Source organism: Pseudoliparis swirei, chromosome 13, assembly GCF_029220125.1.
Source record: "Pseudoliparis swirei isolate HS2019 ecotype Mariana Trench chromosome 13, NWPU_hadal_v1, whole genome shotgun sequence".
Classification (NCBI taxonomy): domain Eukaryota; kingdom Metazoa; phylum Chordata; class Actinopteri; order Perciformes; family Liparidae; genus Pseudoliparis; species Pseudoliparis swirei.
Window position 1 is genome coordinate 11,041,891 of NC_079400.1, and position 14,158 is coordinate 11,056,048.

A 14,158-nucleotide genomic window follows, 5' to 3' on the forward strand; every position below is an offset into this window, starting at 1 on the left:
CCACATGCTGACCAGTGGATCTCCAGGACCTTTCCATGACTTTAAACCACATTTCCATGATTAAACATTTTGTGAAAACTCTGTCTATACGTGACAAAGTGAGAAGATGTAGTATTTAAACTAACAATGAGAATTCCAAAGCATACCGTATATATACAGTGTAAATTAACATTTGAATAAAACAAATTTGCATTACTTTTCCAAATATTTTGGGATTTTATTTTTTTCAATTACTTTTCTAGGCCTGCTAATAGCCATTAAAAAATTCCATGACTTTTCCAGGTTTTCCATGACCGTACGGACCCTGTTTTGAATAAAGGGTTGAAAATTAAAGTTTTTTTGTTTTTTTATCCGATTAATCGATTAATCGATAAAATAATCAACCGATTAATCGATTATCAAAATAATCGTTACTTGCAGCCCTAATTATGTTCATTTAATTTGTTGAAGTTGTATTCTTATTTCTTAATAATGATGATGTGCTATAATGTGGGTACTGGAGGCTGTGGAGATAAATAACCAACCTTGCTCTCTCTGCAGGTAATGTGATGCACCTGGTGTCCAGCGGGGTGCAGCACCACCTCATCAGCCAGCCGGCCCAGGTGGCGATCCAGAGCACCACTACTGCTCCTCCTCCCAATCGACTGCCTCACACAGTGCAAGGTTTTTAACCCGTCTTTCTCTTACTTATGCTCACGTTCTACCTCTTAACAGACACAATTATCAAGCGCTGTTATTTTGTCATCTTAAAAGTTACTGCAAGGAACTTTTATCTGGTTGTGAACCAGTCTCAGTGTAGTCCTGGTCTTCTGTCGACCACCATCAGAGTGATGGGGCAGACCGTCTGACCCTGCTGCACTAAAACGAGAGGTTTTCTCCAGGGAGTCCGGTCCTCAGATGCATTACCACTTTAGTCCACATGAGGCACTAGAAGCAAACCAAAATAAAAGTTCCCTGTGGTAACTTTAATCATTCACTTGTGCTAAATAAAAAGTCCTTTGATTCCCGTCTATTGCATCGTTTCTCACACACGTGTGTGTCATGTCTCCTCAGTGGCCCCCTCCATGGTGAGCAGCCCCGGTGTCGTGAAGATCGTTGTGCGCCAGACCGCAGGCAAGGACGGCGGGCCCGTGCCCACGCTGGCAGTGGCCCCTTCCCCCCGTGTTGTTCCTCAGGCATCCCCTACCCTGCACCCACACGCCCCCGCCACTGCCACCGCCACCCCCGTCCGAAACACCGCTCCACTGCAGATCGCCCAGCGCACCCCCGGTCCCGCCACCGCCCACTACACCATAGCTCCTCCCGGAAACCCTAGCTCCACCCCGAACCAGCCCCACCCCCCTCGCCCCGTCCTCAAAGTAGTGCAGCCTCCTTCGGCTAGCACAGAGCAGCCAGGTGAGAGAACGCGCTCTGGGCTTTTCCTTCTCCCGCCGCGCTGCGTGTACATGCATGCCGAGCAGAACTGGGTCAGAACCATGTGGCCGCTGATCTTTAAACCGCCACTCAAGCTCTGTATTTTTAGCGTCACGAAAGAAGAAACATGCAGGAAAGTTTAGGCAGTCGCATGAAAAGCATCTCGAAGCCAGTTTAGTATATTTTATAAATATAAATACTGACTAAACGTTACTGTTTACTCGAAGGTAACAAAGAAGCATCTAGAACTCTAAACTCATGTTTTTACAGCTGGGTATTTTGTATTTCATTGATTCTAGATTCAATAACTTTATTATAATTATGCAAGCGTGACAATGTTACAGTCGGCCTCAAATTGTATAAACTGTATTTAAAACTTTACTCTTATTTAAAGACTATGATATAAAATTCATCGATTGGATGCGAACAAAAATCAGAAGTTAGTATTTCATCATGGATTGAGGTTTTCCCCTCAGTTATTTAAAATACTCTTTTCCGTCCTCCCCTCAGCTTCGGTTCAGGTGGCCTCCTCGTCCGCTGCGTCCATGTCTTCGGCGCCGCCACTCGCCGGCACCGCCGGCGGCAGCAGCCAAACGCCAGTAGCGACAAAGTCGAGGCCCAGTGCAGTTAAAGCGTTCCCTCCACCCAGGAGAGTTCCTCAGCCGCCTCCCCGCTCTCCTTTCCACACGGTTAGCCACTTACAACTACACGCAACCCTTTTCCCTTCATGTCACACCGGCGTCTTGTGTTCTTTACCGCGCTGACATTCTCCCTTCCTTCTCCACAGACGTGGCTGGCCGACAGCCACAAGCAGCAGCGCGACAGCCAGCTGGACTTCATCATTCGCGTCAACGAGAGCCACTGCGCGGCGAAGCCCATGTACGGCCGGGAGGTTTTGAACTTCCTGACCTTCATCCCCGGGCCCCGCCCCACGCCAGCCGCCCCGCGCTCCCAGAGGGAGTGGGGTCGCTCGGGCCACAGCAGCGCTCTTTACTCGCAGTGGCACAACAAATACGACTTCTGGTTTCAGAGTCGCGCCGTAAGAGAGGCCATCAACGGCGTCGACGACAGGCTGGAGCTGCTCAAGGACATCATAGACCGGTAAGGTGCCCGATGAGTCGGTGGTTGGCTTTCACCGCCATGAGTCCTGCACCTCTATGGAAACGGCATAATCATCGCGAGAAGCAGAGAGAACTCAAACCTTTATTGTGCAGAATAACACGGTTATAATGCCATAAAGCGCCAACATATAAATAAACGCACATTGAGTTTCTTTTTATAATTTATTTACAAAAAATGTGAAGACAATGGAATCTTTATATACAACTTCTTTCCAAGTGTCAAAGTGTTACCAATGCTGGGGGGCGAGGGGGAATAGAAAATGGAAGTTTCAGGCGATCATCATCATGGCGTCCTTGTTGCAGAATTTTAACAATTATTTACAGGATTTATAAGTGAGAGCAAAGATTTAAAATGAGACTCATAATAAAATGTTTTGCATGAAACGTCACAATATTAAGTTTCGTTTTAGCTGCTTCTATCACGAGCCGTCGGAAAGATGAGGCATTCGACGACGGTGGTTTTTTACAGCTTTCGGCTCCGATACGCTTGCTTTTCAATCCCGCCGGCGGCTTTCGGAGGTTCAGAGCTTCCACTCGGAGGAATGATTTGACTTGACTGTTATTTATTGTGCCCACCCTTTTAGGTTTACATTTGCGATTCCCCCAGTGTCGGCTCCTCGGATCTCCATGCACTGCTGCCATCCTCCTCCGTCGCTGAGCCACAAGCAGACGGTCTTCTCCTCCCTACTGTCGAGTCAAGTCACTCCGCGTACTCGCAGTCTCCATCGTATCCAGTGCTACATGAGGACCCAGTTCCCCGACCTGAGGCTCATCCAGTATGATTGTGGTAAGGCGTCGGGATGCTTTTTGCAGCGTGTTTGTAGTTGTTTCTGGTCTTATCAGAGTATTAAAGGTTTGGGAAACACTGAGATGAAAAAGTTATGAATCTTTTATTTTGGGAGTTGAAGGTCTTCTTTTTCAGGATAATGTTTCTGTTTGAAGTGTTTGTTGTTGTGATATACATTTTGGCCACAAGAGGCTGAAGTTCACCATGACCTTGTGACTAAAAACTTTCATGTTCTCTTTCAGGAAAGGTTTAATTTCGCCATGCACTCTAAATAAAAGGAACATTTAGCAAGTAATGTAATATTACAAAAACTAAAAATCAACTACCAAAACCTTTTACTGAGGGGAAAGAAAAACCTCTTAATTCATTAACGCAGGAGAGAAGTCTTTTTTTAATAACATTTTTTCCTCATGTGCCGCTCAGGGTTTCCTGAAATAGCAGACAATCGTCTAATTATTCTATATTAAGTCATAAGGTGCCCTCTTACCAAATAATTCGGGAAAGCCTGTTTTCATCTTTTAGGGTTCATCTTTTCAGTTTTTTCTTCTATTTTTTGGGAGAGTTTTCCGTGAAGCGATGTGAGGTCCTTGAACAGCGATGTCGTATGTGTACAGATTGTAAAGACCTCTGAGGCAGATTTATGATATTGGGTTACACAAAATATACTGAATTGAATTGAAAAAAATCTTTTTAATTTGATAAAATCCCCTAAAATCAATCTGTTAAAGACCACTCTCCGTAAATTCTCCCCGCTTGTTCAATTATTATCGCGTGTTTGTCTTTAACGATGTAATCTCGCCGTGTTTGTCTTTAACGATGTAATCTCTGCGTATTTGTTTTAAATGATGTAATCTCGGCGTGTTGGTTTTAAACGATGTAATCTCTGCATGGGCAGGTAAACTGCAGACGCTCCACACGTTGCTACGGAAGCTGAAGACGGGAGGCCACCGGGTGTTGATCTTCACTCAGATGACGCGGATGCTGGACGTGCTGGAGCAGTTCCTCAACTACCACGGACACATCTACCTCCGTCTAGATGGCAGCACCCGCGTGGAGATGCGACAGGTTAGTGTGCCGGGGGTTTTAAAAAGAGAGAACGACCACGCGGTGAAAATAGAATTGTGTTTTTGACCCTCGTGCTTGTTGTCTGTGCGTCTCCTTCCGTCTCCTCCAGTCGCTCATGGAGCGCTTCAACGCAGATCGCCGTATCTTCTGCTTCATTTTGTCGACTCGCAGCGGCGGCGTCGGGGTGAACCTGACGGGCGCCGACACGGTGGTGTTCTACGACAGCGACTGGAACCCCACCATGGACGCTCAGGCGCAGGACCGCTGCCACCGAATCGGCCAGACCAGAGACGTCCACATCTACAGGTGACGGCTCAGAAGGGCATTTACACGAATACAGCAACGAGAAGGAAAAGGTTTCTGGTCCCGTGTGTTTGCTTAACCCTTGTGTTGCCTTCGGGTCAATTTGACCCGATTCAATGTTTTACCCTCCTGTTACCTTTATATTTACTAACATATTTTACCCTTGAGGTCAATATGACCCCAGCTATTAAAATCTCCAGAAAATTATTAGAATTAATATTGTTTTCCAAGTTTAAGTGTGAGGTACTTTATGTTTGTTTGTTGACTCCCGAAAGAACACCGACATTAAACATTGAATCGGGTCAGATTGACCCGAAGGCGACAGGAGGGTTAAATATTGAATCGGGTCAAAATGACCCGAAGGCAACACAAGGGTTAATTCATTTTGTCATTTAAACACATGATCCGGCAGGAAGGAGCAAACAGAAGTGTAAAGTGCAGACATGAAAATCCCTCACCTTTCGGCGACTGTCTCGGCGACTGTCTGCATTGTAGAAAAAGTACTTAAACATTTCACTTCTGGCATTTTTTTTTTTTTGCCGAAGACGGTCTCAAAAGCTCCACCACTCGCTGTGAGAGCTGCGTAGCGCAGTGCAGACAGCATTTAACGGAGCGGAGCAGCGCGTGCGCGCTGATCGCGCTCCCTTAATGAAGTATCGATACTAAAAATATGCTAAATCACATCGTTTTTACTTTACGGGTACTTTGTTAATATCGATGCAACGTGACAGCAGTAGATGTAGCGGGCTGACATTCAAGCTAACCTAAACCACCAAACGCTGTCGACATCTTCACGCTGATTGGCCGAGACTCGACACGTCCCATCAAAGATGTTTTATTGCGAAGAGCACCACTTCACATTTTCTCCGCGTCTCAATGCAATCTGAACGGCAGCGGGCCAGGTGAACCCCCCCCCACCCCAAAACAAAAATGTATTGTTTTCCAGAAAGCCACACATAACCAAATATTAATAACCCTTTCCGGGATCTTACCTAACCTTTTCGCCATTATTCCGTTCTATTTGACAGGGGCTAGTCTAGGATTTGCGTGGCCAAACGGAAAAAAAATCTGAATGCGTCTGGTATTGTTCAGGGGGCCGGGCCAAATGTGTAGGCGGGTCATATCTGGCCCGCGGGCCGTAGTTTGGGGACCACTGGTATAGAAGATCGTGACAACCAGGTCGAGGCAGAACTGACTCCAGGCCCAGCAGAGCACACAAGACTTGAAGACATGTTCAGGCCCAAAAAAAGGAAGTTGGTTCATGAATGACCATATTATATATAATGACAATGTATATTTATTACTATTTTTATAGGGCCTGATCACTGATTTAGTGTCAGATGGAGGACCTATTGTTCTTTAAATGTTTATTTCTATGTAGATTTGTGGTTAGAACAATAAAATGACCGTAGTTTATACAACGTGGATGGATGTGGTGTGGCGACAAAAAAAAGTCGCCAGAACCCCCCCCCCCCCATGTCACCTTTTTCACGCCTCATGAGATTGCAGGTATGTACTTAGTAAGGAGGCCATAATAATGCTTGACTCATGGCTGAAGTTAAGTTTCTCCAGCTCTCCCCAGGTTGGCAAAAAAAGCATCTCAAAATGCATCAGATTGATGCTTTAAAATATGGAATATTTTGTTACGGGGGAGCATGCCCTCGGACCCCCCTGGAGGGGTAATATTCTTCTCACCTTTTTCACCCCTGAACTGTTTTCATGCCTGAAGGTGGTTCGAGTCTGTTCTGGGAGTTTGCAATTTCAACAACATACTAATGTTGTTTTTTTCCCTCCTCAGGCTGATCAGCGAGCGAACAGTGGAGGAGAACATTTTGAAGAAAGCCAATCAGAAGAGGATGCTGGGAGATATGGCTATTGAAGGAGGAAACTTCACCACGGCCTTCTTCAAACAGGTGGGCATTTACAGTGGGCGCAATTTATCTTCCAACATTAGCCTGTGTTTTAACATAATACCACAGTTTATTAAAATACATTTAGGGTTTATTTAAATGATAAATTATATATTTTAATGTATGGATAACATCTATTTTATTGATTTATTTTCTCACTACTGGCTGTCTAATCATCTGTTAACCATGTGATGAGGAATCATTGCTTTATAAAGAAATGATTCTCATGGCAGAATCACTGGCTTTGCCCTCGTCCCCGTTCATTAAATATGTTCAGGTCTACGTTTTTATTAATGCCATTTGAAGTACGCCAACGTTGAAACATTTTCTAATCCATTGACTCAATGGCAGCATTAGCATGAATGCTCTTGTTTGGTATATTAACGTCGGTGCATCAAGCTGTTCAACTTCCCCTGAGCTGAATGAGTCTCGTTCTCACTGTTCCTCAGCAAACCATCCGAGACCTGTTTGACATGGCTGAAGGGGAGAAGAAGGAGGTGGCTGTGGAGGTATCGGTGCCCCAAGTCGAGGAGGAGGAGACCGTCAACAAACAGAGCACCACCATTCTGGAGCAGGTGAGATGCATCACAGGAAATTATAAAATAAAAAAAGAAGCCATGGCAGAAGTGTCTTAAAGCTGCATTCTCTCTTCTGACCACCAGGGGGGCGACTCTTCTGGTTGTATAGAAGTCTATATAATGACTCGACTTCTCTCTTGATTTATTCCCTCAGTAAACATTGTAACAGCACTTTACTTTATTTTCACCCTGTATATTTAGTATTAGTATTTAGTTTTTTAGTTTTGTGTTTTATATTTTTTATTGATGTGCACCGCTGCTGTGATTTTTGAAATTTCCCCACTGTGGGACAAATAAAGGAATATCATATCATGAATAAACTACCAAACGTTTAAACCAAATTCTTTACTTTAAAACCTACGCTGCCACGTGTGTGAATGAGCTGACCGTCTTGAACCGACTCTCTTAGGCTTTGTGTCGAGCCGAGGACGAGGAGGACATCGTGGCTGCCTCTCAAGCCAAAGCGGAGCAGGTGGCAGAGCTGGCGGAGTTCAACGAGAACATCCCCCTGGACGACGGAGGGGAACAGGAGGAGGTGGAGGAGCTCTCAAAGGCCGAGCAGGAAATCGCGGCTCTGGTGGAGCAGGTGAGTCATATTGCCTATGAAGTGGCGGAGAAGATGGGGGAAGATACTCCTGCTGCATCATATCCGTGGAGCTGGTTTGTACTCGTACCGCTGAACTCACCACGTGCTCTGCCCGTCTCTAGCTCACTCCCATTGAACGCTACGCCATGAACTTCCTGGAAGCCTCGTTGGAAGACGTGTGCAAAGAGGAGCTGAAGCAGGCGGAGGTAACGACACGTCTTCCCCTTTTTGCTTAGTTTGAAAGGAACTAACAGATTTGTCTTTCACCCTGAACTCTTCAAGAAACCTGAAGACATGTTTTAACTCTGTTCTGCTGGTGTGTGTTCAGGAGCAAGTGGAGGCCGCCAGGAAGGGCCTGGACCAGGCCAAGGAAGAGGGCCTGAAGCTCCACGCCACATCCGATGAGGACGACGACGACGACGACGACCTTTCGTCAGCGCCGGCTTCTGCGGAGCCGAGTCAGCCGGCCCGCCGGGGCCGGAAACCCAAGGACAAGATGGTCACCTCTACAAGGACCAGCGGGCGTCTGCGCAGGGCCTCGCCCGAAGCCGAGACCGAGCCCACTCGAGAAGTGCCCGAAAGGCCCCGCTGTGGTCTGAGAGGACGAGGGGCCGTCAGAGACTCCAGCGCTGTGTCTCCCACCCCGCCGTGCACGGAGCAACAAGAAACCTCATCAACAACCAAGCTTCAAGACTCCTCCCAATCGTCTCCTGCCAGAGATCACCAGATCATCAAAACTAGGACTCTGCCCAGCCGCTCCCATCCCAATCCAGTGCCTCCCCCTCCGGCAACCTCCCCCCCCACTGGAGGGAAACAACAGTGTGCTGGGGAGACGGACGGCAAGACCCCCAAAGCCTGCACTGAGGACAAAAAGGGGGAGGATGAGGGGAGGGCGGCCGAGTCACCGCTGGAGCCGAGTGGCCCGGTGGACCATCAGGCAAAAGAGGACGACGGCAAAGACCACGGCGTCATGTCGCCGCCCTCCACCAGCACCACCAGGTCGCCTCGCAAGCGCCAGTCGGCAGACGGCGAAGTCCTGCGGGGTCTGGTTGAAGACTGCCCGTCAGCCAAAGTCCTGCGGAAGCTTCCGGGGAGGCTCGTCACGGTGGTGGAGGACAAGGAGCCGAGAAAGAGGAGGCGCCGAGGAAGCGGCACCGGAGGTGTGGCTTCCTCGGAGGAGGCCGCCGTGGAGGGGAACCCCGTCGGAGTCGTCGACGACGCCAACGAAGACAACGCGTCGCCGAGCTTGGACAGCAAGACCAAAGCGGCCGTTAGCAAATCTCCTCAGGACCAGGACTCCACCCCGAGTCCGGCTGTGCACCCGCCACCTGTCAGAAGTTACCCTCCGTATTCGCCACCCCATCTTTCTCCGGACATGCCCGTGCTGCGAAATCTTCCTGTGAGGCGCCGGTTGGAAACTGAGTCTCGTATGGCTGCTCAGCTGGGAGAGCAACAGCAGCAACGAGGGAGGGGGTGGAACCAGTCCAGAAAACCCGCCGCAGAGTCCAATTCTCTTGTGACACCTTTGAAAAGAAAGAGGGGCCGGCCCCCGAAGACTCCCCCTCGGCTATCTGAGCCTGACACCACAGTGGCCCCTTCCCCACAGTCTACCTCTCCAAGTGAGGAAGGGAACCCCCCTCTCTCCCCAAAGCGGAGGAGGGGTCGTCCTCGCAAAGACTCCACGACGCCAGAGACCGTCGGTGAAGGACAGGACTGTAAAAATGAGGCCACCCCTGCTGGCGTATCTGAAATATCAAAAACTGAAGCTGGCACAGAGCCAACGTCTCCGTCTCCAAACAAGTCGGAGACCCCGAAAGCTGCCGCCGTCGCTACAAGTCCGGCCCCCCAAACGAACACTAGGACTGAGGTTTCAGCCCAGACTCCGACTCCAGCTCAATCCCCCACAACAGAGAAAGCTTCCCCACCAGGACCCCCGGCCCCCCTTTCTGCTGTCCCCTCCTCCTCAGCTCCAGGTCCACACACAGCATTAACCCAGGCGTCCTGTCCTGTTTCTACATCGTCTGCTATTGTCCCACCCACTGCTCCCCCAACTCCCACCGCTCCGTTGCCACTCGCATCAACTCCCACCGGCGTGCCACCGACACCGGGGGTTTCCACTGCTTCGAAAGCTCCGTCAGAATCCACCGGGGAGGCGACCGGTTCTCACGACGCCACACCGGCTGCCGCCGCTCCGTCGGCCGCGTCGTCTTCTGCCGCGGCCGCCGACGCAGTTCCAGCGTCGGCCCCCACCCCGACGATTACTGCCGGCGTATTATGCAACGCAGTCGCCGCTGCACCAGCGGTCGCCACCGCAGAGACATCGGTCACGACTGAAACTGCTGCTGCGAAGGATCTGCCGGTGTCTTCTCCAACATCGACTCCAGCTGTTGGTACCTCGGCTCCGGCTGCCGCTCCGAAGCTTTCCCCTGCGGCGACCGTCAAAACCGCCGCGGCTGGTCCGACGGACCCCAGCCCCGCCCCCACTGCAAGTCCAACCCCGTCTGCTTCTCCAACACCATCAGTAACGACGGTCTCGTCATCTGTTGCAAGTCCAGTTGCATCTTCTCCAAACCCAGCAAGGACTAATGTGACGGCCACCAGGCCAGACACAGCGTCACCGCCAACAACAACAACAACAACAACTGCTCAAGTGGCCACACACGGACAGGAATCGGCTGTTCCGGTTCCCGGCGTGTCCTCTGCTAAACCTCGTGCTGTCCCGACCCCCACTTCTTCCCCACCTACGTCTGCCAGTGTAGCTGCCGCAGCCAAGGCTGAAACGGTTGCAGCAGCTACATCTCCCCCAGCAGAGGAAGTCCAAGCTCCGCCCCCTGTAGCAGCAACAGCCCCCTCCAAAGAACACTCGGCTTCGACTGCCCCTCCCGCAACTGCAGTAAAGACGGTCAAGATCCCGCCTCCCGTGACAACTTCTACACCAGCTCCATTACCGACGGCCGCCGCAACTACATCATCCCCGGAAAAGTCCACGGCGGTTGCGACCCCCACAGCGCCCCCTGTGTCGGTAACGGCTACTACAGCGGCCCCAGAAGCCACACAGGCGTCTGCAGTGCAAAGCGTTTCGTCTGGTGACACGTCCACAGAAGCCCCGCCCCCGACGGAGGCCTCGCCCCCGATGCCCACATCGGCTTCCTCTGGTGTTTCAGCTGACGAACGAACTTTAGAGCAAACGCAGAAAGTATCTGCCCCTGAAGATGACCTGGACACGGGGACAGAAATGGAAGTAGGTGCTGTGGAGGAAGGTGCGAGGACTAGCGAGGAGGAGGAGGAGGAGGAGGAGGAGGACGAGGACAACGACGACGACAAAAAAAAAAAAAAGGACAAGTGTAAGTCTCTGCCTAAAAGAAGAAAGGTGGAGAGTTCCTCTGAGACCAAAGACCTGCAGCCGGGAAGGGAGGGAGCCAGCGGAGAAGTGCCACCTGCAGCTTCCCCTCAGAAAGAAGAAACCAAGCAACAGGAAGTGGAGAAAACTACCCAACAGCAGAAGCCTCCGATCCAGAAAAGGCCTCTTAGTCGCCAGAGTAGCCAGGAGTCCACTCGCTCCTCCTCATCGTCGTCGTCTGGGGGCTCCACATCGACCCTCACTCGCCACGCCCACCACAAGAGGACCTACGAGAACCGACTCCCTGTCAAGAAGAGGCGAATGGACGTCACCTCAGAAACGGGCAAGGAGGGAAAGAAAAAAGAGGGTGGGGAGAAGGGAGAGGAAGGCTGCCACGAGGAGCTCGCCGCCGCCACCTCCTCCTCTCGGAGGAAGCGCTCCAGGTCCTCCTCCACCTCCTCGGACTCCGACAACGGCGAGAGCAGGAAGGAGCACCGATTGACTCGCTCGGCAAAGCACGGGCCGCAGGATCAGGAGCGGGAGAAGGGTAACGGCCGGCAAGGCAGGAAGGCCGACAGAAACGCCTCCAACAACGCCAACGCGTCCACGGGCGGAGAGTCGGGCAGCGATACGTCGCCCATTCGGGTCACCAGGAAGTCTGCAGGATCTCGGCCTTCACAAGACACTAAAGCTCAGACGAACAGCGCGCCCTCGTTGCCGCCTGAGCCCGAAGTCCTGGGCAAGAGGTGCTCGGCACTCAATGCGGCGGCCAAGCTCCTGGCGATGAAGGGCAGGGTGGACACCCCCGGCCACACGCCTCGAAAGGCCTCTTCTGACAAGAACCAGAAGCCGAAAAGCAAAAGTGTACCCGCCTCCCCCCCGAGTAACTCTGTCAATCTTGCCAACAATAAAAGCAGCGGCAGCAAACCCTCGGCGGCCAATCAGACGGGCCGCTTGGCCTCCCGCTCCACCCGACAGTGCCCCGGCTCGCTGGTCCCGCCCATGGTTCTGGAGCACAAGAGGTGTCGAGCGGAGGATAAGGAGCGAGGGAGTCGGAAGTCGTCGGGGGCGAAGGAGGGCGAGGCCGAGGCGCAGGCCTCGTCCCGGGGACACAGCGCCTGCAGCAGCATGAGTAGCGACGGCGAGGGCGGCGGCCGGCGGCGCGGACGCAGCAGCAGCAGCAGCAACAGCATCAGCTCCCAGAACACCGAGCACCGGGGGTCCCGCGCCGCCTCCTCCGGCAGCGAGCGGGACCGCAGTCGATCCGAGAGCCGGAGGGACCGGCGGTCTCAGAAGCTCTCGCAGGAGGCGGCGAGCGGCTCGGGGGCCGAGGGGACGCCGAACCGGGTGCTGCGGAGCGTCGCCGCGCTCGCCGCGGTGCAGGCCCGGTCGCCGGCCGCCAGCACCCGCTCCTATTCCGGCCGGCATCGACACAACAAGACATGACCCGAGTGCCAAAAGAAATCTAGCCAAAGCAAAATGGAAGAAGCGAGGGGGCCGTTGCAGAGCGCGTTACGAGAGCACGTCACGACCTCCGGGGTCGCCGCATGGCGGGCACTCTGAGGGGGGGGCACTGAGTGCTGCACAAGCCAGGACCGCCCTGCCTCTTGGAGCCCTCCCCCTTTCCGACTGGAGCTGGTCCTCCCGCCAGCTCAGCCACCGTCGTGCCGGGGGAAGGCGCAGGGTCGTCTGGTTGAAGAAGAAAAAAATAGAAAAAATGAAATGAGAAAAAATGTGGCGCCACCGTCGGTGCGTCCGTTAACAGACGGATTGGTGCAGTGGACACATTCACCACTGGGACTCGTAGGGGGACAAAGGTGCAAAGGAAGGTTGTTAGTTCACTATGTACTGTAATCATCAAAGACTGGACACTGCTCTTCTGTGTTGAGGTGGGATTATACAGCGCCCTCTAGTGGTCATAACCGAAACGTCATCCGTGTGACAGTAAAAACGTACGAGTGACCAGTTGTATTGTAAGTTGGAGGTTTTAGAGAGTTCAGTTTTGAAAAAAAACTGTCAGCTGTCCTGACTATTGTTTCTTTGTAGTCAGTTGATAAGTTATGCATATTTTATTATTTCTTCCAGGGTATTAGGAGACCAGATCTGTCAATATGATCTTTGCTGCACTATGCTGGAGCTTGTCTGCCCCCCCCCCCCCATATGTCATGTCAGTTTCTGTTCATTGGATTGTTTTTTTAATCCAGCCTTGCGTTTCTCATTTGCACATCTGATATCGTGTCCCTCTGCGTTCGAGTACGTTGTGGTGTAGTAATACGTTTTGACATCGACTTCAGTGGGTTAAGTGGTTCCTCACGATGTGTCGCCGCAGTTGGAAAAATGGATAAATTGAAGTTGCAAATTGTCTTGAGCATCTTTTGCTCCTGACCAGACCCGGCGCTGCAAAACACTTTTTTTTATTGTTTGTTTTTGTTGTCCTAATCTTCCCAAAGGCAGTTAAAGTTACGTTCCACGTTGTCATGTATTTATATGGAAAAGGCAAGTCGATGTGAAATGAAGAGTGCCTCTTTGGCCACATGGGTTTGAACCTCACATTGCCTTTTGAAGCACCTGAGGCCACCAGGTGTGTTGAGCTTCTCTCGTTATGGGAAGAAAAAAAGAAAACAACAATAGAGAAAGAAACCCCAGAGAACAGCATCCTGTGCATCAGTGCTACCAAATTAATGTTTTATTTTTCACCTGGTTATTTTTTGTCGCTATCACTTCATGTAATAAAAAAGAAAACATGTGAATAAAATTGATGACTGTAAATTGTCGGTTTACTTTTAGACTTTGGGGGGGGGGTGGGGGGGGTTAGTAGTTTATGGTGATGGTCTTATTTTTCATTTGTCTCTGGCTCCATTTGTTGCATTCCTTTGATCACTTGTAATTCCACATTGTTTTACTTGAAAAATTAAGACAATTACAGTTGAATAAAAAAGACCAAAAATTAGTTGCCATTTTTTTTCCTTTGTGTTGATTGTTTAATCGTGGTGGAAACAAACACTGCAGGTGAAAACTTCTCAAACATCCGTGTAAAACAGTTAAATGTGCGAGG

General features: G+C 50.9%; 1 protein-coding gene across 2 annotated transcripts in view; it reads left to right on the top strand.

Moving 5' to 3' along the window:
* Positions 1-14,053, top strand: part of srcap (Snf2-related CREBBP activator protein) — a 32,250-nt gene extending 18,197 nt beyond the window's left edge. The window contains exons 22-33 of one of the 2 annotated variants that reach the window (XM_056429148.1): positions 541-663; positions 1,054-1,395; positions 1,924-2,102; positions 2,201-2,514; positions 3,119-3,321; positions 4,217-4,386; positions 4,496-4,692; positions 6,488-6,602; positions 7,049-7,174; positions 7,587-7,763; positions 7,886-7,969; positions 8,092-14,053. In XM_056429148.1, the coding sequence (XP_056285123.1) occupies positions 541-663; positions 1,054-1,395; positions 1,924-2,102; positions 2,201-2,514; positions 3,119-3,321; positions 4,217-4,386; positions 4,496-4,692; positions 6,488-6,602; positions 7,049-7,174; positions 7,587-7,763; positions 7,886-7,969; positions 8,092-12,549 (6,488 nt within the window). In that variant the 3' untranslated portion in view covers positions 12,550-14,053. The remainder of the gene's footprint in view (positions 1-540; positions 664-1,053; positions 1,396-1,923; positions 2,103-2,200; positions 2,515-3,118; positions 3,322-4,216; positions 4,387-4,495; positions 4,693-6,487; positions 6,603-7,048; positions 7,175-7,586; positions 7,764-7,885; positions 7,970-8,091) is intronic. The other variant, XM_056429149.1, reaches the window with a different exon arrangement.
* The last annotated feature ends 105 nt before the right edge of the window (positions 14,054-14,158 follow it).